Below are 26686 nucleotides of genomic sequence, written 5' to 3'. Positions count from 1 at the left end.
GCCGTTGCACTATAGCATGGATAGTGATGGGATACTTCGGTTCCGAGATCGCAGAGTGGTCCCAAAGGACTCAGATTTCAAAGAACGGATCTTGGCGGAAGCTCATGCGGCCCCGTATTCAGTTCATCCTGGCAGTACAAAGATGTATCGAGACTTGAAGAAAACTTACTGGTGGGATGGAATGAAGAAGGACGTTGCCTTATATGTGGAGAAATGCCACACGTGTCGTCAGGTAAAGGCCGAGCATCAGAGACTTGCAGGCATGCTCCAACCCCTCCCAATTCCTGAGTGGAAGTGGGATGACATCACGATGGATTTCGTAGTGGGTTTGCCGAGAACACCTAGTGGGAAGAATTCTGTTTGGGTGATCGTGGACCGGTTAATGAAGAGCGCCCATTTTCTGCCTGTTAACAACACCGACTCTTTGGGTAAGTTGACCCGTTTGTATGTCAAAGAGATAGTGCGACTACATGGCATACCAAAGAGTATAGTGTCGGATCGAGACCCGAGGTTTACGTCGCAATTCTGGAAGAGTTTGCAGGCAGCTTTGGGTACTAAGTTGAAGTTCAGTACTGCTTATCACCCGCAGACAGACGGCCAGTCAGAGCGCACCATACAGACCCTGGAAGACATGCTGCGAGCATGTGTCCTGGAATTCCAAGGGAGTTGGGAAAATCACTTGCCGCTCATTGAGTTTGCCTACAATAACAGCTACCATGCGACCATTCAGATGGCTCCATATGAAGCTCTTTATGGGAGAAAGTGTAGGTCGCCCTTATGTTGGGATGAAGTTGGGGAGAGTAGGGTAATTGGACCCGAAATAATTCAAGAAATGCAAAACCAAGTCCGGATCATTAGAGATAAAATGGCGGCAGCTCAGAGTCGCCAGAAAAGCTACGCTGATACCAAGAGGAGAGAATTGTCATTTGAAGTTGGTGATTGGGTTTACCTTAAAGTCTCTCCCATGAGAGGTGTTAAGCGTTTTGGTAAGAAAAGGAAGCTAGATCCGAGGTATGTCGGCCCTTTTTAGATTCTGGAGAGAGTAGGGTCCGTCGCCTATAGAGTCGCTTTGCCAGATTATTTTGGGGATGTTCATGATGTCTTCCACGTATCATCCCTGAAGAAGAGCTTTGGACAGCAAGAGCCACATTTCGTCGACCCAGCAGGTATTCAGTTGCAATCGGATCTCACTTACGAAGTTGTTCCGTCGCAGATTTTGGATTGGAAGGAGCAACAGTTGAGGTCCAAGACGATACCTTTAGTTAAAGTGGCTTGGGGAGATCCGTTAGCTCAAGACTTCTCTTGGGAGCGAGCAGCGGACATGAGGGAGCAGTACCCGTATCTGTTCGAATGATGAAGGTATGTATTTTAATCTTGATCTCAGTTGGATTATGAGCGTTTATGTGGCTTGCTTTAAGTTGGTGGTTGATTTGCAATTTCGAGGACGAAATTGCTTTTAAGGAGGGGAGGATGTGATGACCCGCTTTTAAGTGTATTTTCGCTGAAATAATTGTTTTTATTTTATTTAATATATCAGTTATTTTATTTTAATTTATTTGCGTTTTTAAAATTGGGTTTTAATTTAATTTAATTTATTTGAGGTTGTGTTTTATTTCTTTAAGTTGTTTTGTAGTTTTAATCTTTTTTGGCGGTTTGTTTCGTTTTCCCGGAGTGAGGATTGGACCTCATCTCTTTTCACATCTTTTTCCTTTTTCCTCTTTTTCCTTTTTTCTTTTTCCTTTCTTTTTCTTTTCTTCTTTTTTCTTTTTTTTCTTTCTTTCTTTCCTTCTTCTCCCGCTCGACCGAACCCCCCCCGTGCTCTCTCTCTCTCCTCCCTCTCCCTCACGCCGGCGTCACCTTCTCTCTACCCTACCGCCGCCGTCCGGCCACCGTTCGGCCCCCCACCGGTCCCATTCTCTTCCTCTCCCTCCGGTGCACCACCCCTCCTAAACTCACCCCCAACCGGTCGGCCGTTTGGCCGGAAAAGCACCAAGAAGGGCGCACGGATTTTGCTCCGATCCGCCGCCATCGCTCCACCTCCGGCCACCATTTCTTCACCACTTCATCACCGACTCCTTGCCGTCCTAACCCACCCATTTCCGGCCTCCAACGACCACCGGAACAGCTCCTACGAGCTTAGTTTCCGTTTTGGGTAATCCGGCCATTTCCGGCCATTCCGCTGCCACCCACGGCCGTTCACCACTTCCAATAGCTTCACAACCATCCCTAGACCATTCCCTATCAATCTCGTGTCCTAGTTTGTCCCCGTTCAAAAGTGGATTTTTTGAACCCACGGCCACAGTGAATTTTCACTGTGACGTTGCTGTTTTTCCGCCGTTTGCAACGCCGCTTGTTTTCTAAAATTGCCGTATAGCGCTGTAAGTATTTTCCAAACCCTATTTTAAGATTTTAATATATATTGCTCATTCAATTATTTACTGTTGTTGGTTGTTGATTCCGGACTGAGTCCGAGGAGTTTCGGGGGTCGGATGGATGGAGGACGGAGTTGTCTGTTTTATTGTTTTATGTTGTTGGTTTATTTTATTATGCATTGTTGTGGCATTACATGGTGCATGCACGTGTGTTTTGGAGTTATGTGAAAAGCCTGTGTATTGGCGTGAGTGGTTTTACGGGTGCGTGTGTATCACGAGCCCAAGCCGGGATGGGTTATTATCTCGGTGGAGCTCCTCTGGTCACTCGGGAGCGGAATAAACTGAGTGATGTCCCCTGAGTTGTCGAGAGAGACGACGGGAGCGGGGCTAGGGGATGCTTGGCTACGAACGCGCCGGGCGCGGAACCGGGCATCGCCCTACTCACCGACTCCGTGGCCCTTCGCTGGCGAGGGCTAGAGGATGCTTGGCTACGCACGCGCGGGGCGCGGAACTGGGCATCGCTCGTTAGGTGTCACATGCGTGGTGGTACTCTACGGTGTGACACTGGAGCCAGGGTGTGCGGATGATCCCTAGGGGAGGTCATGGTGCATACGGTTAAAAATTGGATAATGGTTTATGAGGCCAAATGGGACTTTTGGCGTGGGCCAGATGGACTTCTGGCGAGATATTGGGCCGGATGGACTTCCGGCGAGATATTGGGCCAAATGGACTTTTGGCGGCCAAATGTGACTTTTGGCGTGTTTTTCGGAAAGGATATGTTTTAGGCCAAACGGGTTTTTGGCGTGTGTGGAAAACTGGCGTTTTTGGGCTTTGGGCATTGGGCATGGTTCATGCATCTTGTTTGAGTTTTTTGTGTTTTTATCTGGTAGTGTTTGGGTTTTACTTACCTGCGGTACCATTCGTGGTTCCGTAGCTTTTGGTGCAGAGTTAGAGGACGAAGAGGAGGAGGCTGAGCCCGAGGATGCAGCTCCGCCGGGTTGCTGATGCTATCTTTTTATTTATTAAAACTGTATTTGTGTTTTGTAATATTTATCTATGTACGTTTTAAACAGCTTGTATTACGTTAAGAAAAATTCTGGTACTTAGTTATGACTTTCATTATCCGCTGCGTGTTTCTCTGTACACATCTGTTGCCTTGCACACACTCGGCACCCGTCGATGGGATGGTGACCCGGGTTGTCACCATCCGGACGTCTCATTTTCCCCGTGTTCGGGCGTGGGGATTTTGGGGGCGTCACAATGTCTACACAATATCCCTCTCATCTCAAACAAGGCACATGAACACTTCACTTCGCATTCGGCCTCATTAAAGTACACTGTGTGAGTCACCTCCTTCATGAATTCATCAGCATTCACTTCACATTCTACATGGTACGTTGCAATTACACCATCCTTCCGGTGTAGAGCTGGAAGAGTAGCAAGCATCCCTATAACTTCTTTCTGAATTTCTCTAAATTTATTGCAAATGTATTTCTCTTGAAAAATCTTCTCAAGTGGAAAGGAAGAGACAACGGGAATTGTGACGTTGAATGACTGGAAGTCCGCCTCACTTTCACTCTCAATCTTCTTCCTCAATGCATTATTAAACTGATCGACAAACTCTTTTAAGTTTGTCTTAGCATGAACATACCCGTCAAAAAATGCATTCATGCTCTCGCTTCGTTGGGTTGTACTCATTCCAGCCTAAAAAACTTCTTTCATGAACACCGATGCCCAATACGTTCGCTTAGCGTATAAACTCTTCAACCACGCATTCTCCTGCAAGTTGTACTTCGTAATCAACACTTGCCAAGAGCCCTCAAACTCTTCTATCGTGTGAGAGTCATACACACAATTTAGCAACTGGCTTTTCAAACCAGTTTTGTATGCACCATGTGAACCTAGCTTCTCTGGCAATTTCTTCAATATGTGCCATAAGCAAAATCTGTGTCGGGAGTTTGGAAAGACGAGACTAATAACATTTTTCATGGCTCGATCTTGATATGTGATAATAGCCTTGGGAGCTTCACCATCCATATAAGTCAACCAAGTCTGAAATAACCATATGAACGTTTCTGTATCCTCATTAGAAATTAATCCTGCCCCCAAAAGAATTGACTGACCATGGTGGTTTACACCAACAAACGATGCAAACGACATTCTATATTTATTTGTCAAATATGTCGTGTCGAATGTGACGACATCTCCAAAATATTTATAGGCTACCCTACTTTGTGCATCTGCCTAGAAAACATTTCTCAACTACCCGTCATCATCCATATCCATTACTGAAAAGAACCCGTCATTCTTATATTGCATCCGAGTAAAGTACTCATGGAGGGCTCCAGCGCCACCTTTTCCTAGTCGAAGGTGGCGTGCCTTGTCAATATAATTATGGCAGTCTTTTTCAGTGAATGGCAAGTTCTCAAACCCACCCGCTTTTTTAACAAGAGAGGCAAAACTCTTGTTCATTCTGATCCCAGTCTGATTATTTATATCTAGCACTCTCTTAACAGACTCGCTCACTTCTCTATTGCAGCGAAAGAACCTCGATTTTTGTGGACTTAGGCCGTGATTATGGGAATTGTTAACACTGGACACCTTCAACACCCCTTTTTCAAACATCACATTTATCCTTGCCTTACATTCTGTCTTTGATGTCGGACGCGGTCTCGCGAAATTTGTCGTACAATTCCGTGCCTTCCCACCACGAGCACAACCCAATGTGACATATCTAATGCTCCCATCCTCAAACCTATGACTCCTTTGTTTGTTAATCTCAAAACCGGATTGTTGCCCATATCGTTTATAGTAAGAAAGTAACTCCTCTTCAGATTTAAACACCATTCCCAACTTCGGCTCCTCAACGATATCGGCCCCTTCAATATGCATAGTATTTGTACCCCCAGACTGATTGGCATCTTTGACTTCAACAGTATCCCCGGACTGATCAGCATCATTGGGTTCAATAGTATCATGAATGGAGGGCGTAGACAAACTTTTTCCACTAGACTCGGATGATATATGTTGGATTTCATCCACACGGCTTGAACTTGTCAACTGAGCACCAATCGGAGAGAAAACTAATGAGTGAAATGGGGGAAGTGGATTTCCCTGCAATTACACCCACAAAATTGATTACAAACATTGATATTGTTAACCACTATACTTAACAAATGAAGTTATCACCTGACTAGTCCATGTAGATGGGTTTGTATCAGGATGAACTACAAATGGTGGTAACCACACATGTGGCATTGGTAGATGGAAACCATGCATGTAGTTTGACAAATCCGGATAAAATGTTATTGGTATCGCCTAACATATAAAATAAAAATGATTATGCAACAAAGATGTACTCGTGGCAACTACGAAACAACTACGAAACAAAACCAGTAATGATAATGGTATAAAAGCTGAATATTACAAAAGCGACAAATTCCTACCTGGGACAAAGGATTTATTGCTGGATCTGCGGTAGGAGGTGTAGAGGAAGATGCAGGCTCCTTCCCTTTCTCCTTCTAGAGAATATTTTTATACATTAAAAATTAGCTTATGTAAATTATATAAAATGCAATAAATAATTTGGAGCTTAGCTTTATATTACCTATTTCCATTGGTAGCAGTATACAGTAATAGATATTATATATGCTTAGAATAATATATCATTTTGAAACTAAATTGATATGGCTAGGACTGTTCGCCCAATCCGACCCGACCTGAAAAGCATAAGTTTCGAACCGATCCGATCTAAGGAATTTCCGTTTACCCGTTTGGCCGATTAAACGGTTAACCGGACCGATTGTGTTTCCAGAAAAAATTGGAATTCCGACCCGATTTTTATTTTTATTTTTAATGCATCATTCTTTAATTACGGTCAATGGGGTCAATGACTCAATACTCTCTTTCTTACATATGAGGTTGAATACGTGGCCACAAGAGCACCAAACTCTAGAACTTGAATTTGCTTTAAGTCACATCGTCAATTAATGCCATTCTTTAATCTACTTTTTTGTTCATCTGCTTTCTCTTTCAAGTGGTTTATTGCAGAAGCTTCAAGAACGTCTTTTGGAGATCAGAGTCCAGAGACCAAGATCTAAAATCCAAATTAAGCAAACTCAAATGATATTGTTTCTTCTCTTTTCTTCATCGTATTGATAATTGCTTTGTTATCTTTGGGTTGGCAGAGAACAAGATCTTAGAATAGCTTGTGTCTTGGAAGACAATGTAACCAACAATAAAACTGAAGCAGAGGATTGAAGGAGGCGTGCACCCACTCTGCTTGAGTTTGGCCCTTTCAAATTTCTGTATTACCACAATCAAACCCAAAGCATCTTCTCTAAGACCACAACACATATGGAGTCATCATTGACGACCAACACACGTAACCTCGCCGGGATCTGGTCTGGAACTACATCACTAACTATCCATGCTCCGCTTGGCTAGAAATGAATCTGGATCTATTTCTTTCTTTTTCTCCGCCCTTTCCAAGTACAAAACCGATAAATTCCAGAAAACAAATGCTCAAAAGAAGACGGGTGTAAAAACGGAAATCGGTTAATAACCCAATTCTGAATCTTTTTACCGGAACGGTTACGGAATATTCTGAATCCTGAACCAATTCTTTTCGGATCAGTTAATTTGTGTCTGGTCGGGTCGAAATGCTCGGTGAAGATCGGTTGCCGGCTATTTTGTTCAGCCCTAGATATGGCCGCAACTTTTTATCAAGAGGACTTAATACATACAACCATGCATGATTGCATATGTAGAGTTTATGTGCATGCTAATTCTAGCTAAAATAAATATTAGTACAGAACTAAATAATAAGAAATTATGTCTTCAATGTTACTATTCAGCACGTTCATTTTTTCATAGTTTGATTAAAGTTCTCCTTCTATTTCAATGCTTGTATGTATGAATAGATGCATACTATATTTTTTTTCTAAGAATAAAAAAATTTATTAAATAAAAATAAAAAGGGGTTACTATATAGATGCATACTATATTTTGAAACAAACTGTTCCTTGTTACTAAACTAAGCAACCCAAACACTGTAAGACATAGATTAATAGATTAATTTGCACGTCCAAACAGAAGTTAAAGAAAATCAAAAGCCTCAATCTTGTAATTCTGAAACTGAAAAATAAACACCCTCCATCAGATGGTGAGGATCAAAGAAACAATTGAAGGGATGATCTTACAATAAATCTAAGAGTCATTATGTCCAGCAAAATGTTTATTAAAAGAGGAGAAATATTTCAAAAAAATAAAAAAGAAAAATTAGTAATAATTAAAAGCATGAAAGAAACAACAACCACGAGCATAGCAGTCAATATAATCTCAGAGACTTCCAAGGACCGTAGCACGGATAAGAGACACGTGAACTCTGATTCAAACCAAATATTTACCTATTTTTAGCTAGGAATTTCAAAGCATGCAAACACCAAAACTAGAAACTACTCCTGAAGACTATCTTCCTCCACGTGATCACACACTCAAACATACCACATGGATTCGGACGGAGACAGAGATCAAGCACAAATAAAACATAGATAAAAAAAACAGTACAAAAGAAATGAGAGGAAAAATTTATGTTTACGACCAACGTGAATTTATTCACTACTTTATGCATAAACTCAACGTGAATTCCTCTTTTCATGTTCTGAAGCACCAAAACAAGTTTTGCCTGCACATGAGAATAAATTCTAACAACATTATCCGAAATGCAGCATGTTGGTTGCTAATAATGCCCCTAAGACCATGTATACCACTTCTGTAATGTTTCTTTAATCTATGAGGGCCGATTATTTCACTACTTTCTACTTGACTAATCAACTATTATACACTGTATAATCCCTATGAAATCTGAACGTGCAGGAAAAATTACCTTATATTCCAACAAGCCTCCGACCCTCACTCTCGCCTCAATCTCCCCTGTTTTCAGAAAACCAACCAACGCAGCCTTCAACCCTCCCTTCTTCTACTGGTTTCCTCGATCAGCTACTATTTACAAATCAGTTTGGTTGTAAACCAAAATAAATAACACTTTGTAAGGTAAAGGAAAACACCACAAGAACAACCAGAGTAAAAAAATGGTGAAAAGTTACATGCTTATTTTCAAATAAACAAGAAAACAAAAAATACCTTTTCGGGAAGCACATTTTTACATGTGAAAGTTGAATGCTAGGTGAGATTCTCCTTCTGAGACTACCATGTACTCTAATAGTATAAAATGGACCGGAACAGAGACCACTTGAGGAACCTATCAAAAAAACAGAGACGACTTGAGGATCAAAATAGAGAAAATGAGAGATAGATGAAAATAAATGTTAACTGATGAGAGGGTTGGTGGTTACACTGAAAATGTTGGAGAAGATTCACAGGAAAACGTACGTGGATGGTCGGGGAAGAACATCTCGCACGGCCTGGACGGGACGAAATGAGAAAGCTTCTGAAGGAAGCCCCGTTTCCCTCTTTTTCTTGTTTTCCATCCTTCTTCTTCTTCTTCTTCTTCTTCTTCTTCTTCTTTTACCTTTTTTTAACATGCCACGTGAGCATTCGTCCGCATATTGGTGCGCCGTGTGCTTACATATAGAACTACTCTTAAATAAGGAAAAATATAGTTGCAAGTATAATTATGCACTAATTTGTATATCAATGTGATGTGATTAGTTAAAAAGTAGATTTTATTAAAAACAGTGTTAATTTTAGTTTTAAATATGAATAAATCAGTATTAGTATATAGATTAGTGTGCGACTGTACTTGTATTTAACAAAACTCCTTAAATAATTGACAGTTGTTTATTCGTGCGCTGATGGGTACGCCAAGCCGCCTGTGCCCAGGAGGGCTGTTTTAGGAATTACAATGATGGGGCTACGTGTAACCCTTTGATTGGTGAATACACGTAGTTCGTACCCAACTCGAGCCGGAGAGAGGGTTTTTCTTGTGCTCTTCCCCAAGTCAGCCTACAGCCCCGAATTCAATTCACAGAAACACAAAGACACGAGACAGGCACACAGACAGAGAAGGAAAGATAGAGAATGACAACGAAGAGAGCATTGGCCATATCTCGACCAATCTTCTTCTTCTTATGCTTTTTCGCATTCAATTTCAATCTCTGTCACGCGCTCTACGGACCATCTTCACCAGTGGTTCAGCTAAACCCTTCCAACTTCAAGGCCAAGGTAATCTTTTTCTTTTTCTCGTTTAAATATATATTTTTTATTTAGTAAATTTTCTAGTTTTAGCGTTTTTCTTGTGCTGGATCATCTCTTATTCTCGCAATTCTGGAATACGATTGGTTGCGTACGATACTATTTCTGGCAATAATAATATTTATACTACTTCTGAGATCTTATCGCGAAACGATTTAATCCGATTGCTAATGGACGTGCTTTGGTTTTAAAATGTGTTGGAGTTATTCTTCCTTCGTACTCGCTTGATTCATGCATTTTAGATCTGTTTTTCCAGTGTCATAGATCTACTACCAGAATTATTAGTAGTAGTGCAAGTATTTTTCTTATTTTGGTTTTGGTTCTGGTTCGAGATTGTATAATGTTCCATCAGTGAATATAACTCTACATAAACTTAATAGACGAAGAATATGATTTGGTAGTTTTGGATTCTATATAAGGAACCCTTTGTACTCATAATTGTATTTTTTTTTTCATATATATGTGTGTGTGTGTGTGTATTTACACAGGTTTTATCTATTTTTTGATAAGTTATTTGTATATAATTGTATTTGTTTTACATATATTCTATTAGCATAGAAACATATTGGGATGTTATTCATTTTGCTCCCATTTAAAAAGCACCTCTATTAGTTAGCTTTTTCGTATTAAGCAAACATCAGGAGGCTGAAAGGAGTTTGTATTACATTGCGTCATGCAATTGTGAGTGATGTTTTCAGTTTGTCTCCAAACAATTTGAATTGTACTGCAAACACGCTTTATCCCATAGCAGTTGTTTGGCAAATGTTTTGCAATATTAACGAGATTCTAGTACAGCCCTATACATACTAGAATTTTCCTACTTACTCAACCATATTGTCTATCATTCAGTTATCTTGTGTTGCACGTGGTTGGAATATGTAATTGGGAAATGCTTGGTCTACAAAGAAATCCTACAAAACTAAACTTACAAACTGATGTGGCTTAATATGGTACGTCACATTGTGAAGCTCATTTTATTATAAAGTAGATCTAATGTCTCATATATAGCCACATCAGTTTGTAAGTTTGCATTTGTAAAATCCCTTTATAGAGTTAGCACTTCTCTATGTAATACTAATCACATAATTGTGTTTGTTATTTCTTCTCTCTGCAGGTAATGTAGCTGGTAGCATTGCAATTGTTTAGTTATTTTGTCAAATTCCTGATAATTTTAATTAAGTTGTGTTTACCTATTAAAAAAAAGTTAAGTTGTGTATTATAATCATAATTTATTATTTTAAAATAGGTATACATTCTAGCATTCCTGATACTTAGTAGGATAAATCCATGTTGCTGATGGCAGGTTCTGAACTCAAATGGAATTGTTCTGGTTGAGTTTTTTGCGCCATGGTGTGGACACTGTCAGGCTCTAACGCCTATATGGGAAAAGGCCGCCACTGTATTGAAAGGCGTTGCCACTGTGGCAGCACTTGATGCTGATGCACACCAGTCCCTTGCTCAGGTTTGGAAGTGTTTCCTCAATGATAATGTGTGCTGAGAACTGCAGTTTTGGAGTAAATAACAGGTTTTAATATACTGATAAAAATAAATAAATAAATAACACATTTTTAATAGTTTTGCAAACGGTAGTTGCTAATTTGGAACTCTTTGTGCCAATTGATGGCAAGTTACTATACTTGAAAAATAGATTTTTGTACTTATAGTATAATAATCATTTAGAGAGATGAAATATATTTTGGTGTTGAAACTCTTTTTGATAATCATGAGCATTTCCTCAATATTGACAAAGACAAGGTGGGTATGTTTTTGTACGATATTCATACTTGGTCTGAAAGAATTGTGGCTTATCACATTCAATTGCTGACTCGAGATTAAACAGAATCATTGTTTGGGTGGTTGGTGTGCTGGATTGCCCTGTAGGAATATGGGATTAAAGGATTTCCTACCATAAAGGTGTTTGCACCTGGAAAGCCTCCAGTAGATTACCAAGGAGCTAGAGATGTCAAACCCATTGCAGAATTTGTACTTCAACAGGTTCGATATGATTTTTTAGCTTGCACTGAATTTTTTTTTTTCCTTTTTTTTTTTTTTTTTTTTGTCTTGGTTGTGTAACTTTTTTCGATATGATGTTATCACTGATGCCAATGATTGTGCAAATTAACTAAGCTACAGAAAGTGGCTAAAACTTATGCGCTGCATCACAATGTTCTGATGCATTGATGCTACCTTCAGTGAAAAGCTTCGTTTGTTTTAAGGATTTAGATCCCCCTAGAATTCGGACAAGAACTCTAGGACCTAGAATTGGAAAAAGATACACACATAAAGTGGGTCCCATTCTAGTTCGGCATGAACTCTAGGGGATCTAAATCCTTGTTTTAATTGCTGCAAAAATGTTACCTATCATAACAGACATGTCCTGTATATAATTGTGATGATGGGATTACCTGATGCCTTTCTTCAACAAGTCAAAACAATTGCTTCACAAAATATACTTACCGATCGTCCTCCTTGAATCAACTACCATTCACTGTTCCTTTACTTCTAATTTTTCCTATTCAATATATCTGCTGATGAGATAGTCATATTGCTTTTGATGTGCTACTAGTTTCAATATTTTTGAAATATCACTACTCAGAGACCTGCTTGATACACAAAAATAACTAACTTATTAAATAAAAATACTATATATATAATTAAGTTAGCATACTATATACAACTCAGAAAAGTGTTGATGTTAGTACCCTGATCTCTAAAAATTGATTAAGCACTTTGATCTTCTCTCCTTATTCTCCTTGGTTCCTGTGTTAGCAATAGGATACCTTACAAAATTTGCTTGTGTGGAGAGAAGAACCAATAGTTCATTATATGGCGTGCCAAAGTAACCATGGTCATCAAGAGTCATAACTTATAGGCTTTTTTAATTTCCCTAAAATTCAATAACCTTTATGAATCCATTGATTACAAAACTAAAAAGAAATGAATTGAGCCAAAAAAAAAAAAGTATTAGGAAAATTAAAAGCCCTACCAAATTTAATTGAAGATTAATAATTTGATTAGATATATAATTTTCATTTAATGACTTTAACTTAATAACATATATTATTTAATTTTTATTTAGGGGAAAATATACTGTTTCACCCAAAACTACCAAAAGTGCCAATTGCATCCTAAGACAACAATAGGTGTCACTTTGCACCCTTCATTCAGATAAGACTGCTAAGATTGTCTCACATGATCAATTTTTTAATGTTTACATTAACTGATGGTACATAATGAAAATAAAAAAGGTATTTTCCAGTCCATAATGGAAATTTTGGTAGTTTAGGAGCAAAGCAAAAAAATCAAGTGGTTGTTGGTGGGTGAAAGTGTAGTTTCCCTTTCTGGTTGCTATGCACTAATTCTGGATAATAGTTTGTGTTTAATTGGACATTCGTAGATTAAAGATATCAGTTTACAAGGTGAGAGGTTGTTTGCCAAACATGCAGGTGGTGATGACTTGCTGGTTTTCATCTTCTCTGTCATTCAAAGTTTGTCATAGGTTGGTTTTGAGTATAAAACAAACATGAATGTGGCTGATGGCTTGATTAAAAAGGATCTAGAAATAAAAATGTAGGAATCCCTATCTGTTGGTGATCGTCTAGACAAGTTGGATGGTTGTATGACAAGAAAATGTATTGTTAACTTCAGTTTTGTGGTTAATCGTTATGGGCAATTTCTCACTGCTTGGTGGATGATCTGTCTCACTTGACTGTACAATGCTTGAACCAAGAACTTGTGGCTTGCGTTACATGTTGTGACTCTTAACGGCATGGTTTTACAGGTAAAGGCACTTCTAAAGGAGCGATTAAGTGGAAAAGCAACCGGAGGATCAAATGGAAAATCTGAACCAAGTGCTTCAGTGGAATTGAATTCCCACAATTTTGATGAAATGGTGCTTAAAAGTAAGGAACTTTGGATTGTAGAGTTTTTTGCACCCTGGTAAGTGGTTTTTTTTGTCTACCTTTGCGAGCTAATTTGGATTTATGGTTCCTGTCATAACACATTTTGAGTGTGAGTTGAATCTAAAATATCAGTTTTGGCAGTATGTATCTAAATTACATCAACATTCCTAGTTTTGATGATAATTCTCTAATTTTCTTCTTAAAAGGTGTGGACATTGTAAAAAATTGGCCCCTGAGTGGAAGAAGGCTTCTAATAACTTGATGGGGAAGGTGAAGCTAGGTCATGTTGACTGTGACTTAGAAAAGGTGAGATTGAACTTTTAGAAAGTGAAATGTTATAAGAAATATGCAATTTTTATTTCATTCATTTATTAACATTTTGTAACCCCTAGGGGTTGTCTCAAGTGGTAAAGGCCTTGGTCTTGGTGGCATGCTTCCTCTAGGTCTAAGGTTTGAAACCTCTTGGCTGCAAACAATTTCTAAGGGCACTGGATTGGGGGAACTTCCTATTGAATTACCCAATGTGCACTTGTGGAAAACTCCTTGTTGAGGGCCTATGCACCCCAGGATTAGTTAAGACTTTGTTCTTTGACACTCGGTGCCAAGAAAAAGAAAAAACAAATTAACATTATTGTTTAGATGCAGAGATTTGATTTGCTTGTCTAATTTTTTTGTTGGCATACTCGTCAGTGTGGGTTGAAAGTTAGAGGTTTCTAAGAGTTGTGTAAATGTTATTATTTTTTGATAGGTAATCAAGAATTTACAACTGAAATAAATCAAGGACATTTAGCCGTTTAAAATCAGTGGGCTAAAGGTCAACTCTTACATGGACATTTAGCCCATTAAATGAATGGAAATTTTGTGCAGATGTTATGCCACAAAGGTTAACTCTTCCATCTTTGAATTAATATGCCTTTCAAAGTAATATCATGTCTACATCGATTATACTTGTAGTTCTCATTCATAGATTGTGATTAACTCCATCAATACCACATCATGGTTTCTCCACCTTCCTTTGTTTAAAGATAGTGTTCTTTACATGCATGCACATTGTTTATGCACATGCATTTTATTTCTTAAAGTTACTGATTGTTTTCACATGACACACTGATGTTGCCAAACCCTTGGATGGATGATTTAAGAAGGTTTCTTGGATTCATGATTTGCTTTCTTAAATCATATGGTTCTGATGCATTGGCTTTCCCAGTCTCTGATGAGCAGGTTCAATGTTCAAGGGTTTCCCACCATCTTGGTATTTGGTGCTGACAAAGATAGCCCAATCCCCTATGAGGGTGCAAGAACTGCGTCAGCAATTGAATCATTTGCTCTCATGCAGCTGGAAACAAATGTTGCACCTCCTGAAGTGACTGAGCTAACTGGCACTGTAAGCTCTTACTTCACTACCAAAACTTGTATTATAGAATTCTTATTAGGGAAGTGCACTAGCTTTATGTAAATCTTCTTTATAGGATGTCATGGAGGAGAAATGCGGTTCGGCTGCCATCTGTTTTGTTGCTTTCCTTCCTGACATTCTGGATTCCAAGGCTGAAGGGAGGAACAAGTACATTCAGCAGTTATTAACTGTTGCAGAGAAATTCAGGAGGAGTCCATACAGGTTATTACCTCGAAGTCCTTAACCATTCTTTTAACTCTCTTTGTTTTTCTGATTTTATGTCTACTCTGTGATACCTCATTTTGATAATTGATAAGAATAAGTGATATATGAGATTCCTATTGCTTGAGAATGAGAAGTTTTTGCTTTTTATAATATTCCAATGAGGCTCTAATTGTGATATCTCATTCTGATAAGTGATAACAATAGGTGATATATGGGATTCTACATTATTTGGGAATGATTCTTGCTCTTTATAATGTTCCAATTGTATCATTGACTAGTTCTTTTGGAGTATAGGTCATGTGGCTTGGGCCTTCTATTGAAGCGTTACAAATGGTATCAGAGCCTATCTTAATCATAAATGTAGGATGTAAGTCGTGCCACCTAAGACGAATTGGCCTGACAAGAACGTCGGGAATACGAGGGGGGAGATTGTGATATCTCATTCTGATGAATGATAAAGCTAGATTGTGTATGAGATCTCGCATTGTTTAGAAATGAGAAGTTTTTATTATTTACAATATTCTAATAGGATTCCAATTATATTATTGACTAGTCCTTTTGAAGTATATGTTATGTGGCTTGAACTTTCCATCGGGGTGTAACACTCTTTATGAGAGAGAGGCTCTTTAGATTTTTCCATCGAAACCGAATATTATGCTTTCAACAAAAACTTTATGTAAACGCCTCAAATGTGTTGAGAAACTTCTTTGGGTCAATGGTTACAGAAGTAATAACTGATTTTATATTTTCATGTGTTACAGTTATGTCTGGGCGGCAGCTGGTAGGCAGCCAGATCTAGAGAAGCGAGTAGGCGTTGGTGGGTATGGTTATCCTGCATTGGTAGCCTTGAACGTGAAGAAAGGTGCATATGCCCCACTTAAGAGCGCATTTGAACTTGACCAGATTGTGTAAGTTCTGTTTCTGCTTTTTATATCAAACACCAATATAGGTATGGACAGAAAGATGAATATATATTTTATTTGGTTTCTCAGAGAGTTTGTGAAGGAAGCTGGACGTGGAGGAAAGGGCAATTTGCCTCTGGATGGCGCTCCCGTGATTGTGAAAACGGAACCTTGGGATGGTAAAGATGGAGAGATCATCGAAGAGGATGAATTCTCCCTTGAAGAACTAATGGGGGAAGACGCTACCAAGAAGGATGAGTTATGATCAACTTAAAGCAGAATAGCAGAGAGAGAGAGAGAGAGAGAGAGAGAGAGAGAGAGAGAGAGTTCAGGGCCCAGGCTAGACGATTTTGTATTCGATGGATTTGGCTCATGTGGCATTCAATAGCTACTGTATTTAAATGATTCGAGTGGCATATTTTCGGTGGTGAACGTGATCCTTACGAGAAATGTTATGGGTTGTTTGAATAATGACTTGATTTCAGCTCATCTTATTTCATCTAATCATTACAGTTCTTTTAAATTTTTAAATAAAATATAATAAATAAATAATTTTTTCAAATCTTAAAATAAAAATTATATTAAAAAATTATATTTTAATAGTAATTTATTTATCTTTTAATTCTTATTTCATCTCATATCTTTTCTAACACTTTTAGCCCCGAAGTTAAAATTCCATCAGCATCATCATCGTCATGATGCGAAGGTTTATGTTGAGGATTGTCATGTCAATTTCTAAAAAAGATGCGGAACATATTACACACATTCTCATTTCTCGCATTAATGGCTCAGGACTCGGGTCTTTGCCAAAGCACGAAGCCAAAATGGCAGGAGTTTGGGTGCATATCCTGGCTGAATGAACACAATGGCGAAAGGCTTTTTATCCGATCCTCCCCTCTCAACCCTACCTTTTTTTTTGTTTTGCCATGCGCTTAGTAATAATTTTCTTTCTCTTTCTCGAAATCTTATAGAAGATCTTAATTTAAATTATTTTATTATTATTTATAAATATTTCATTTCATTTCATTTTAATATCAAAATAAAGCAATGTAGATGAAAATTTGATCCCCCTAGCCAAAACATGGATTCCTTTAAAGAATAGAATAATTCTTCTTGCAAGCCGATTAAGTGGACTGCAATACAGACATAATGAAACGAGTCGTTTCATTTTAATGAAACACTGCGTTTCATTTCATTTACATGGAGAGCAAGTGCAAAAGACATCCGAAGCTCTTTGAAAGCAAAAGTTGCGAAACGAGTCCGAAGCAACATACCAAGGAAGGAGTATACCCAAGTCTTTCACCCCCAGATACCCAAGTCACCCCATACCCAAATCATCGGCAGAAGCTATTGACCCAAAACCTAGCAGACCCAGTCCGATACCCAGCAGCTTCGGCACCGTCGCCGTCACCGTCACGACCCCCCATCTCCATCGTAGCTTCCAATCGGTGCTGTAACGTATTCCGAAACTATAGTCCATCTTATTTTTCTTTTCCCTTTGTGTTTTGTGCTGGAAAATTGGTGGGGGGTTCTGGTAATTGGTGTTTGATAATGGAAAATCGTAGATGTGTGTTTAATATTGTCACATTGTAAATTTGTGTTAAGATATCTACTTGTAATTATAAATTTTCTGGTTTATATTGTGTGCACCCTAAATGTTTGTTAAAATGTCTCTTTGGTCATTAACAAAGAAATTTTAGCAAATTGTAAGTAATATAAACTGCAAAACTCTTACTCTTTGTTATTATCTAAAACTCTTACTCTTACTCTATGTTGTAATTAATATGAGCGGCATATAATTTCTCTGTTTTTACCATTGGTTCATTCATAATCACTTGGCGTTGAGTCAGGAAAGGTGCATGCACCCACGTGCCTAGAAAACCTGGCACCAGGACACGAGATTCCGATTGCTATAAATTATAAGCTTTTTTCTTTTTTAAATATAATTTTAAACTGTATGCTGCTAGAGGAATCGGCTAGGCTAATTACCTTTAAACTAAGAAAACAAATGAGGAAAACAAATCATGAAGAAAACTCATATTGGATCTGCCTACTCAACCAAGTTCGCTGTAAATTTCACTTTGCTTTGGAAATGCCATAAAAGAAAGATGGAGAATATACACTTTTTCCACCTTCTAACTAACATGTATTTTACAGTACTTTGTATCCTAAACTATCAAAATTCATATACTGAACCTTCTAACTACCGTTAAGATTTGTTGGTCACGATTGTACCATGTAGTTTGTGTCAGTTTTGTTAGGTTGCGATGCTGAACGCTGGAGGGAGTAAGTAATTTTTTCCAATAAATATTTATGTCAATGAAGTGAATGCTTGTTTCTTCTTTTATTGGCATACACTCTTAGATTAACTACATATTATTACTAAACACATCCATGCATAGACACCATATATATAAGGGATTGAACTACATCTTATTGCTACCAATTCATCTCATGTGGTCAGATTATGCTTTCACTACACTCTCACCAACTTTCACTTTTTTTTACATAATAATATTTTACATAATTAACTGCTTTAGGCATATAGTAGGGCAGCACTACACAGTTTCAATCGAGAGTTTTTTGTTCTTGATACGCAATGTCTTCTTTATCGAATTCTTCGAATTATGCTCCAAAATTTTTATGCGGAGAGATGGCACGCCTAAAGTTATCGAAAACACCAAAAAATCCGATGCGACCTTTTTATTCCTGTCCAAATTATAATAGAGAGGTAAACACTAATTAGTCTTGTTTGTGCAAACATTCTTATATTAATTATAATTTGTCACACTAATTAGATGTTTGCTGCAGGGAAGGCCCTACTGCAAGTACTTTTTATGGGCAGATATTGAAGTAGAAAATGAAAACAAAGTTATCTGCGAAAGAGAACATCCCTTCCAAAAGAGAGATGAAGAACTCCAAAAAAAAGATGAAGAACTCCAAAAGAAAGAGAAAAAACTCCAAAAGAAAGAGGAAGAACTCAAACAATGGGAGGAATATCTCCAAAAGTGGGAGGACAATTTGAATGATTGAGACATAAATTGTACACGCATACGATCCTGCATGTATTGGGGACTTGCAATTCTAATATTTTGTTGTTGGATAGGATCAAGAACAGTTACAAATTAAGTATCTTTGTATCAAACTATGTAATGTTGTTACGTAGGTTGTAATAGATAGTTTTACAACCTTTATGAATATTGTAATATTCAAACCCATCAGTTGTGTATGGAACTTTGTGAACTTGTGATATCCTATCAGTTATTATAAGTGTTATGCTTTTAGACAATTTGGATTGCCATCTTTTCAATACTAAAAGTGAGGAAATTATCTCATGTTAAAACTTTTCTATTTGTTATCTCATGAACATTACGATCCTATAATAATTTGAGAATATGGAAACATATCTCAATTCACAGAGTTTAAAATGGTTGCAATATCCATGATTGTGCAATACATATCAATTTAAAATGGTTGCAATATCCAAGCTTCCATAATATATATCGATTTAAAATGTCAATAAATATCCAAGCTTCTTCAATACACCAACGTCGCAACACTACACCAAGTTTACAAGAATACAAAATAGAGAGGGCTCAGATCTTATTAATAGCTTTTGGCGCAGCAGTCTTACATGTCTTTCATCAATTATCGAGAGAGCCATGAGATACGATGTTCACCTGCAAGTAGGGTAAAATATGGCAAAGTAAAAAATCATGCAAAACTCGGACTCGCATGGATGAGGGATTTAATATTTACCTGAGAAATAACACTTTGTTGTGTAGCAGGTATTTGCGAAACACCTTGTGGTGTGCCATGCAGTATTACCTCATCTATGGGGTTTAAGACATCTTCCGTATGTGATGTTGCCTACATTGAAATACATAAACAAATTATATAAGTAAAAGATAAATGCGTTAAAACAAAATGACATTATTTAAATTGCCTACACTTTTTCTTTGTCGCTTGCTACCAGCCTTTTTGTTTTTGGTTTGTAGCTTCTCTATTGTAGGTTGTCTCCTCTTTGATGGGGGCCTCCCTTTGCCTCTGATAACACGAGGACTCAACACCTTTTTCGAACTACCAGTTTTAGCATAAATGGAAGTATGAGTGCTTGCAACTGTGGCCTGGGGCTTTGATTTGGTGTAAATTGAATTCATTGCCTTTAGCTTCTCTGTCATGTCCAGGGAATTATCTTCGCTTTCACATGCATTTGTAGCTACTTCGTAACATAATTTTATCAAACCAGAGTACCGACTAGCAGCTGATTTACCACTCAAGTCATCGTAACTGCTGCGAATGAGAGCATATCTACGTTTAATGTCCTTCCTCCACCTCTCCATAATGTATTTTTCTGGCAACTCTTGGACATCTCTTGTGGCAAAAATAGAAAGAATGTGCCTACATATAATTCCTCTCATCTCAAATAGTCCACACATGTACTTTGCCTCACACTCTTCTTCATTGAAGTACGCCTGCAAAGTTGACTTCTTGATGCCATCTTCGACTTTTCTTTGGTCATTAACTTGATACGTAGTAATTGCCCCTTCTGTTTTTATGATAACACAGTGAGAGTAGATAATCCCCATTACTTATGACTGCACTTCCTTAAATTTGGAATTTGTGTACACTGCTTGAAATTTTTTCTCCATGGGCAAATGAGATATACAAGGGACTGTACAATTAAATGAATGGAAATCCGCTGCCATCTCATTCTCTACTTTCTTCCTCAGTGCATTGTCGAATTGATCTACAAATTCTTTCAATGTAGTTCCTAAATGCACATATCCATCAAAAAAGGCATTCATGCTCTCACTCCTCTGAGTTGTGCTCATCCCAGCCCAAAATGTATTTTTCAGGTATACCGGAACCCAATACGTGCGCTCACTATAGAGACTCTGAAGCCAGACATTTTCATACAATTTGTAAGTGTCAATAAACACCTCCCAAGACTTCTCAAACTCGTCAGAAGTCAGAGAATCATACACACATCGCTGCAGTGTACTTTTCAAACCACACTTAAATTCAGCATGTGAGCCCAACTTCTCTGGTAGTTTTCTCATTATGTGCCACAAACAGTATATATATCGGGTATTTGGAAAATCTATTGCAATAATATTTTTCATGGCTCTGTCTTGATCAGTGATGATAGCTTTTGGTGCTCTCCCATCCATACACTTCAACCAAGTGTCAAATAACCAGACAAATGTTTCAGTATTTTCACTTGATATTAAGCCTGCTCCTAAAAGTATTGACTGTCCATGGTGGTTCACACCCACAAACGGGGCAAATGGCATGCCATATCTATTTGTTAGATATGTTGTATCAAATGTTACAACATCCCCAAAATACTCATATGCCGCTCTGCTGCGTGCATCGGCCCAAAAGACGTTTTTTAATCGACCATTGTCATCCAAATCCATCGATGAGTAAGACTCATCATTCTTATACTGCATCCTCTCAAAATAACCACGAAGTGCATCAGCACCTCCTTTGCCAAGTCTAAGGTGTCGAGCCTTATCAATATAATTCCTTGCATCTTTTTCAATAAATGGAAGTTTTTCAAAGCCACCAGCCTCAACAACCAATGCGTTAAAACTTTTGGACATACCAATGTCTGCTTTGTCGTTAATATCTAACTGCCTCTTCACGGAATTATCAATTGCATGATTACATCTAAAAAATCTTGCCTTTTGTGGACTTAACCCATGATTGTGCACATTATAAACAGTAGTTATGCGTAAGACACCATTAACCAAACTTGCATTAATTCTCGCCTTACAATCAGTTTTCGTTGTCGGGCGTGGTTTAGAAAGGTTGGTAATACGTTTCCTTGCCTTACCACCACGAGCACAACCAACTGTTACATATCGAACAGTCCCATCTTCTTCTCTTTTACTTCTTTGGATCATTATGCCGAATCCAGCCTGTCTCCCATATTGCTTGTAGTAATAAATGAGTTCTTTCTCAGTTTTAAAAAACATCCCCGGTGTTGGTTCTAAAACTCCATCATCATCATTTCTTGGCGTTGGCTCTGAAACCCCATCATCATCATTTCCCGACGTTGGTTCTGAAACCCCACATCATTATATGCCGGTGTTGGCTCTAATACCACATCAACATCATCATTCTCCAGCACTACTTCCTCATCATTTCTAACATTTGGGGTATCCATATCATTATTGTTTTCATCAAAAAACAGCGGTCGCCTAGTAGATGTGCATTCTTCCCCTTTTTCCATCAACAATAATCTTGATATATTTAAGCACAACACAACATAAAAGTAAAAAACAAATTAAATAGGCAATATGAAAACAACATAAATAAAAGATATATAAAAGCATGATGGAGTAGATATATTGATATATTTCTTCAAGTTTGTTGGGATAAAACATGTATGTAATATTTTCTGACAACTTTGAAACTAGACTTCTGATCTTGTATCACATGCATATTACTGACATTACCAATACACTATCCAAAGCAAAGATTATATGTGCACGCATGGTAATTAAATGAACTCCTTTATATATAACAAATTATATATATTTATATAATGGTGCTTAAATTATATATTTGATCAAAGCGTTTAATGAATTAATTAAATTTACATATTGTACTCCAAGAGTTTAATTAATGAAGAAGCTAGGTAACTTTTCAAAGTTAGCGGCTGGTATGCAATATATATTAAATGGCCATTATACGGCCCAATAGATTTTAACTTTTATTTTTTCTTGATCCCTTGAGGTGGATTAATGCTTGATCTTTGGGGGGACGGGAAAAAGTTGGAAAGGAGGGAGAGTTCAGGGAGGTAGATGAAAGGGGGGGTGGGTAGTCTGTTGTTTCTTGGATAGGCTTGAAATGAACAAAAACAGGTACACAAAGCACACGCATACTGGACTGAAATCAAATGAATTTAGAGCAGTAAAAATCAGCACACCAGCACACGCATACTAAACTGTCATCAAATGAATTTAGAGCAGTAAAAATCAGCACACTAGCACACGCATACTGGACTGAAATCAAATGAATTTAGAGCAGTAAAAATCAGCACACCAGCACACGCATACTGGACTGAAATCAAATGAATTTAGAGCAGTAAAAATCAGCACACCAGCACACGTATATTAGACTGAAATCAAATGAATTTAGAGCAGTAAAAATCAGCACACGCATACTAAAAATCAGTTCAGTATGCATCAAATAAATGCCTTCAAAACAAGAAGAAATTTGATAAATTCCAACCAAGACCAGGTACACTCACTGAACTAAAAGGCACAAGCAGTAACTCATATTTAGAGCAGCAAAAATCAAATGAATGCCTTCAAAACAAGATTTTAGTTTATACTCGAAAATTCCAACCAAGACCCAGTAAAATTTACCTTGAACAAAGTTTTCGGCAGCTTCGTTGTGGCGTCTCTCGATGGTGGAGGGGACGTCGATGGTAGAGGGAATTTGGGGGGAACACACGGCAGGGAGAGGAATATATTTGCTGTATTTGAAATATGTGAAAAGATTTAGGTTGTAGAAGGAGGGTAATTTAGTCCATTCATATTTGAAAGTATGGATAATTTCGTCATTTTTGTCATGGGACTGCAATACAGTCCATTTAAAAGGCCTGCATATAGCACGACTCTAAAGAATAATACAAAAGACTTTACGTGTAGTAATTCTTGCAGCCACTGTAGACCAAATGTAACTAAGATATGTTCTAACGTCCTTACAAAACTAGAAGGTTTTTTTGTTGTTTCTGATGTAGAAAGCAATCACATCCATCCATCAAAGCTAACCCAAAAAATTTAGAAAATCAAATTGTTGACCATTAAGATGAGGTGGTAGGTGTAGAGTTCTTACATACTAGTAGGAGGGCACGTGCAAGGAACTTTGCTAGAAGTATTATTTGAGATTTGAAGAAAAATAAAATAAGAAATGATATTTTCAAGATATCACGAGAGGCAAGTGTTTGGACATAGGGGCAAGCAAAACTGCTTGACACCCCAAGCGCGAGCAAGGAGTGCTTGTACGGGAGTGTTTGCATCGTGGGCGAGGAGAGAGTGCACCGACCTAGAGGGCGACCAAGGAGTGTTCAAACTTTGGGGCCAGTAGAAGCAACTCCGACAAAAAGCAAGTGAAAGTGCTTACACCTCAAACGAGCAAGGAGCACTCATACCCTTGTGAGCAAAGAGTGCATGCACCTTGGAAGAGCAAAGAGAACTTGAAAGATCTTGGGCTCGAGGCTAGCACCATGAGGAGTAATAAAGCTTGCATCTTGAAGAGCAATAGTGTTCACCACTTGGACAAGCACTGTGAAAGAGCACGAAGGGCTCAGCCAAGGGCTAAGAGTGCCCACCCGGTGGGATAGCGAGAAAAAAAATGTTCATTCCATTGGCCACTAAAAATGCTCACTACCAGTGAAAACTATGTTGCTTAGAAATGCTTATCGCCATCTTAGACGAGCATGATATTGGTCAAAAGCAGCAAAGCGCCATGTCAAGCCTTAATTTTTCTTAAATATTGGAGTCAAATCTATTGACGTCATAATAGCAACTTTGCTCTAATACTGTATTGTCATGTCCCAATTTTTCTTAAATATTAGAGGCAAATCTATTGACATCATGATTGTAACTTAAATAATAAAAAGAATAAATGAATTAAAAACCTCCATAATAACTTGGGTTCAAACCATTCAATCAACTCAACCATTCAATTGGCTCAAATTGTTCTTTTATAGAAAAAAACTTCAAATAAAACTCTGACTATTCTACAGAAGACACTTATTTCATAGCTCTTCTTCTAACTCTCTCACGTGTTCTGTAAGCCCTCATTCTTGGAATCTTCCTACTTAATATTTGTAAAATAGAAAATTTTATAGATGGAATGTAAGTCCACGACTTGGTAAGTAAGATTGATTAAGTTGAGTGTAACATACTAGCCTTATCTATAAATTAAAATAAACTGATAATAAAAAATGATAACTGATATAATGATACTAACGTAAAATAATGGTCTTATACCGTGTAAAGAAGCACTTCAAAAAATTTTCATCCACAAAGGGAACTACCTTTCCAAAGGTAGTGAGAAGTTAGTTGTATTAATGTCGTAGTGATGAAGTCAGTACTGAAAAATAACCCTTTAGTTCCTCGTAACAGTTATGAGAGAGAGAGAGAGAGAGAGAGAGAGAGAGAGAGAGAGAGAGAGAGAGAGAGAGATGTTGTTGACATTGGCGTTGGCTGGAGAAAAGGAAAAGAAGTTGTAGGAGAGGAAGGGTTGGGAAAAAGGGGGCGTGGAGGTAAGGGCCTATGAAATAGTCTGTTTCACTTTTTTTGGTTTTTAAACCAAATGAAATGGGTTAGGTACATAAGCTAAGGGGTTGGGGCTTGAGTATTACACAATTGCCTCTGAAGGGGGAGCAATGCTCTCGTCCCACGAGGTGATCTAAGAGTGCTCACAATTCGAGACAAGCAAAAAGCATCCCACTAGGGCAAGCAACAACTACTTGCCCTTGGCCAAAAAGGTGTTTGATCAGACAAGCATTAAAAAAAACTAAATGAAATGATGTTTGCCATTGTGTGTTGTCCTAGGATGAGCAAAAGGCGAGGTGCTACTTACGAAGGGCTGGCATTCAAACAAATAAGGGAATTGATCTTGCAATTGGGGTTCAAGCATGTCGAACCTAAAGTTTTAAATTTTGTGTAATTATATATCTACACATAGATTTTAATGATAATAAATGAATTCAAAAAATAAAGGAATCTCAAACTCAAGTTATCTACACAATGGAGTCAAGCACATCAAAGAATCAAGCATGAGCAAGAAGGGAACAAGTTCATATTAAAGTCATAAAGTAATATTGTAAATCTCTTAAAAATTCAAAATTAGGATTAAGGTTCAAAATTAATATTTTATCATAAATCATTAAATACATTTTTCACATGTACATGAATATTTTGAAAATTAAATTTGAAAATTTTGAAAGATGATTGATTGTCATCCTTCACATATGCAGTACATGATTAAATGTTTGAATTTTGAAAATATTAAAGATGATTGATTGTCATCTTTTACATATGCATGTTTTATTTGAATATTTTCAAAAGTGATTAATATTTTTTTTACTTATGTAAAAGGTAGATGTTTTTGTTTGAAATATTTGAAAAGTAAAGTGTGCTCCTTTTATCATATGCAAAAAGTAAAAAGATTAGATTTAAATTTTTTGAAAAGTAAAGTTTGCTCCTTTTGTCATATGCCAAAAGTAAAAGATTAAATTTGAAATTTTTGAAAAATAAATGATGTTGTCTTTGACAATTGAAAAAGAAGAACTTTCTATTTGAATTTTTTGAAAAAATGAATAATATTGTCTTTGACATGTGAATCTTTTTAAATTTGAATATGAAGTTTCATATGCATATAAATAGATCATTTGAGAGTTTCACATTAACAACACCAAGAGCATACAATATTCATTCAAAAATTTTATTCTCTCTTCTCTAAACATTGAGTTTTAATCATTGTTCATTTTGAGAGAAATATAGTTTGCGCTGTATTGTTCTTATTTCACTCATTGAGGAATGTTTTCTGATAACCTACCTACTATCAGCTCCTGTATCAATAAAAGAGTATGTATAACCCTTGTGTATGTAGAAAGTGTTATACACAGGGAATAGTTGAATCACCACG

General features: G+C 37.6%; 3 protein-coding genes across 3 annotated transcripts; 1 reads left to right on the top strand and 2 right to left on the bottom strand.

Annotated features, from left to right (window-relative positions):
• The first annotated feature begins 9329 nt into the window (after positions 1-9329).
• LOC122303738 (protein disulfide isomerase-like 2-3) lies at positions 9330-16498 on the top strand. Its single transcript, XM_043115668.1, has 9 exons — positions 9330-9557; positions 10891-11049; positions 11469-11582; positions 13369-13526; positions 13696-13795; positions 14697-14873; positions 14959-15104; positions 15869-16015; positions 16100-16498. Exons 1-9 carry the CDS (start codon positions 9414-9416, stop codon positions 16272-16274), a joined length of 1320 nt encoding a protein of 439 aa, XP_042971602.1. The 5' UTR covers positions 9330-9413; the 3' UTR covers positions 16275-16498.
• Positions 16499-19653: 3155 nt separating this feature from the next.
• LOC122304600 (protein FAR1-RELATED SEQUENCE 9-like) lies at positions 19654-20598 on the bottom strand. The gene is made up of 3 exons (XM_043116858.1): positions 19960-20598; positions 19769-19879; positions 19654-19689 (listed from the first exon to the last, which is right to left on the bottom strand). Exons 1-3 carry the CDS (start codon positions 20596-20598, stop codon positions 19654-19656), a joined length of 786 nt encoding a protein of 261 aa, XP_042972792.1.
• A 3-nt stretch (positions 20599-20601) lies between these two features.
• On the bottom strand, positions 20602-21921 carry LOC122304599 (protein FAR1-RELATED SEQUENCE 5-like). The gene has a single exon (XM_043116857.1). It carries the CDS (start codon positions 21919-21921, stop codon positions 20602-20604), a length of 1320 nt encoding a protein of 439 aa, XP_042972791.1.
• Positions 21922-26686: the final 4765 nt, after the last annotated feature.

Source organism: Carya illinoinensis, chromosome 3, assembly GCF_018687715.1.
Source record: "Carya illinoinensis cultivar Pawnee chromosome 3, C.illinoinensisPawnee_v1, whole genome shotgun sequence".
Taxonomy (NCBI): Eukaryota; Viridiplantae; Streptophyta; class Magnoliopsida; order Fagales; family Juglandaceae; genus Carya; species Carya illinoinensis.
Note: the sequence above shows the minus strand (reverse complement) of the source record. Positions and strands in the feature narration are given on the sequence as shown.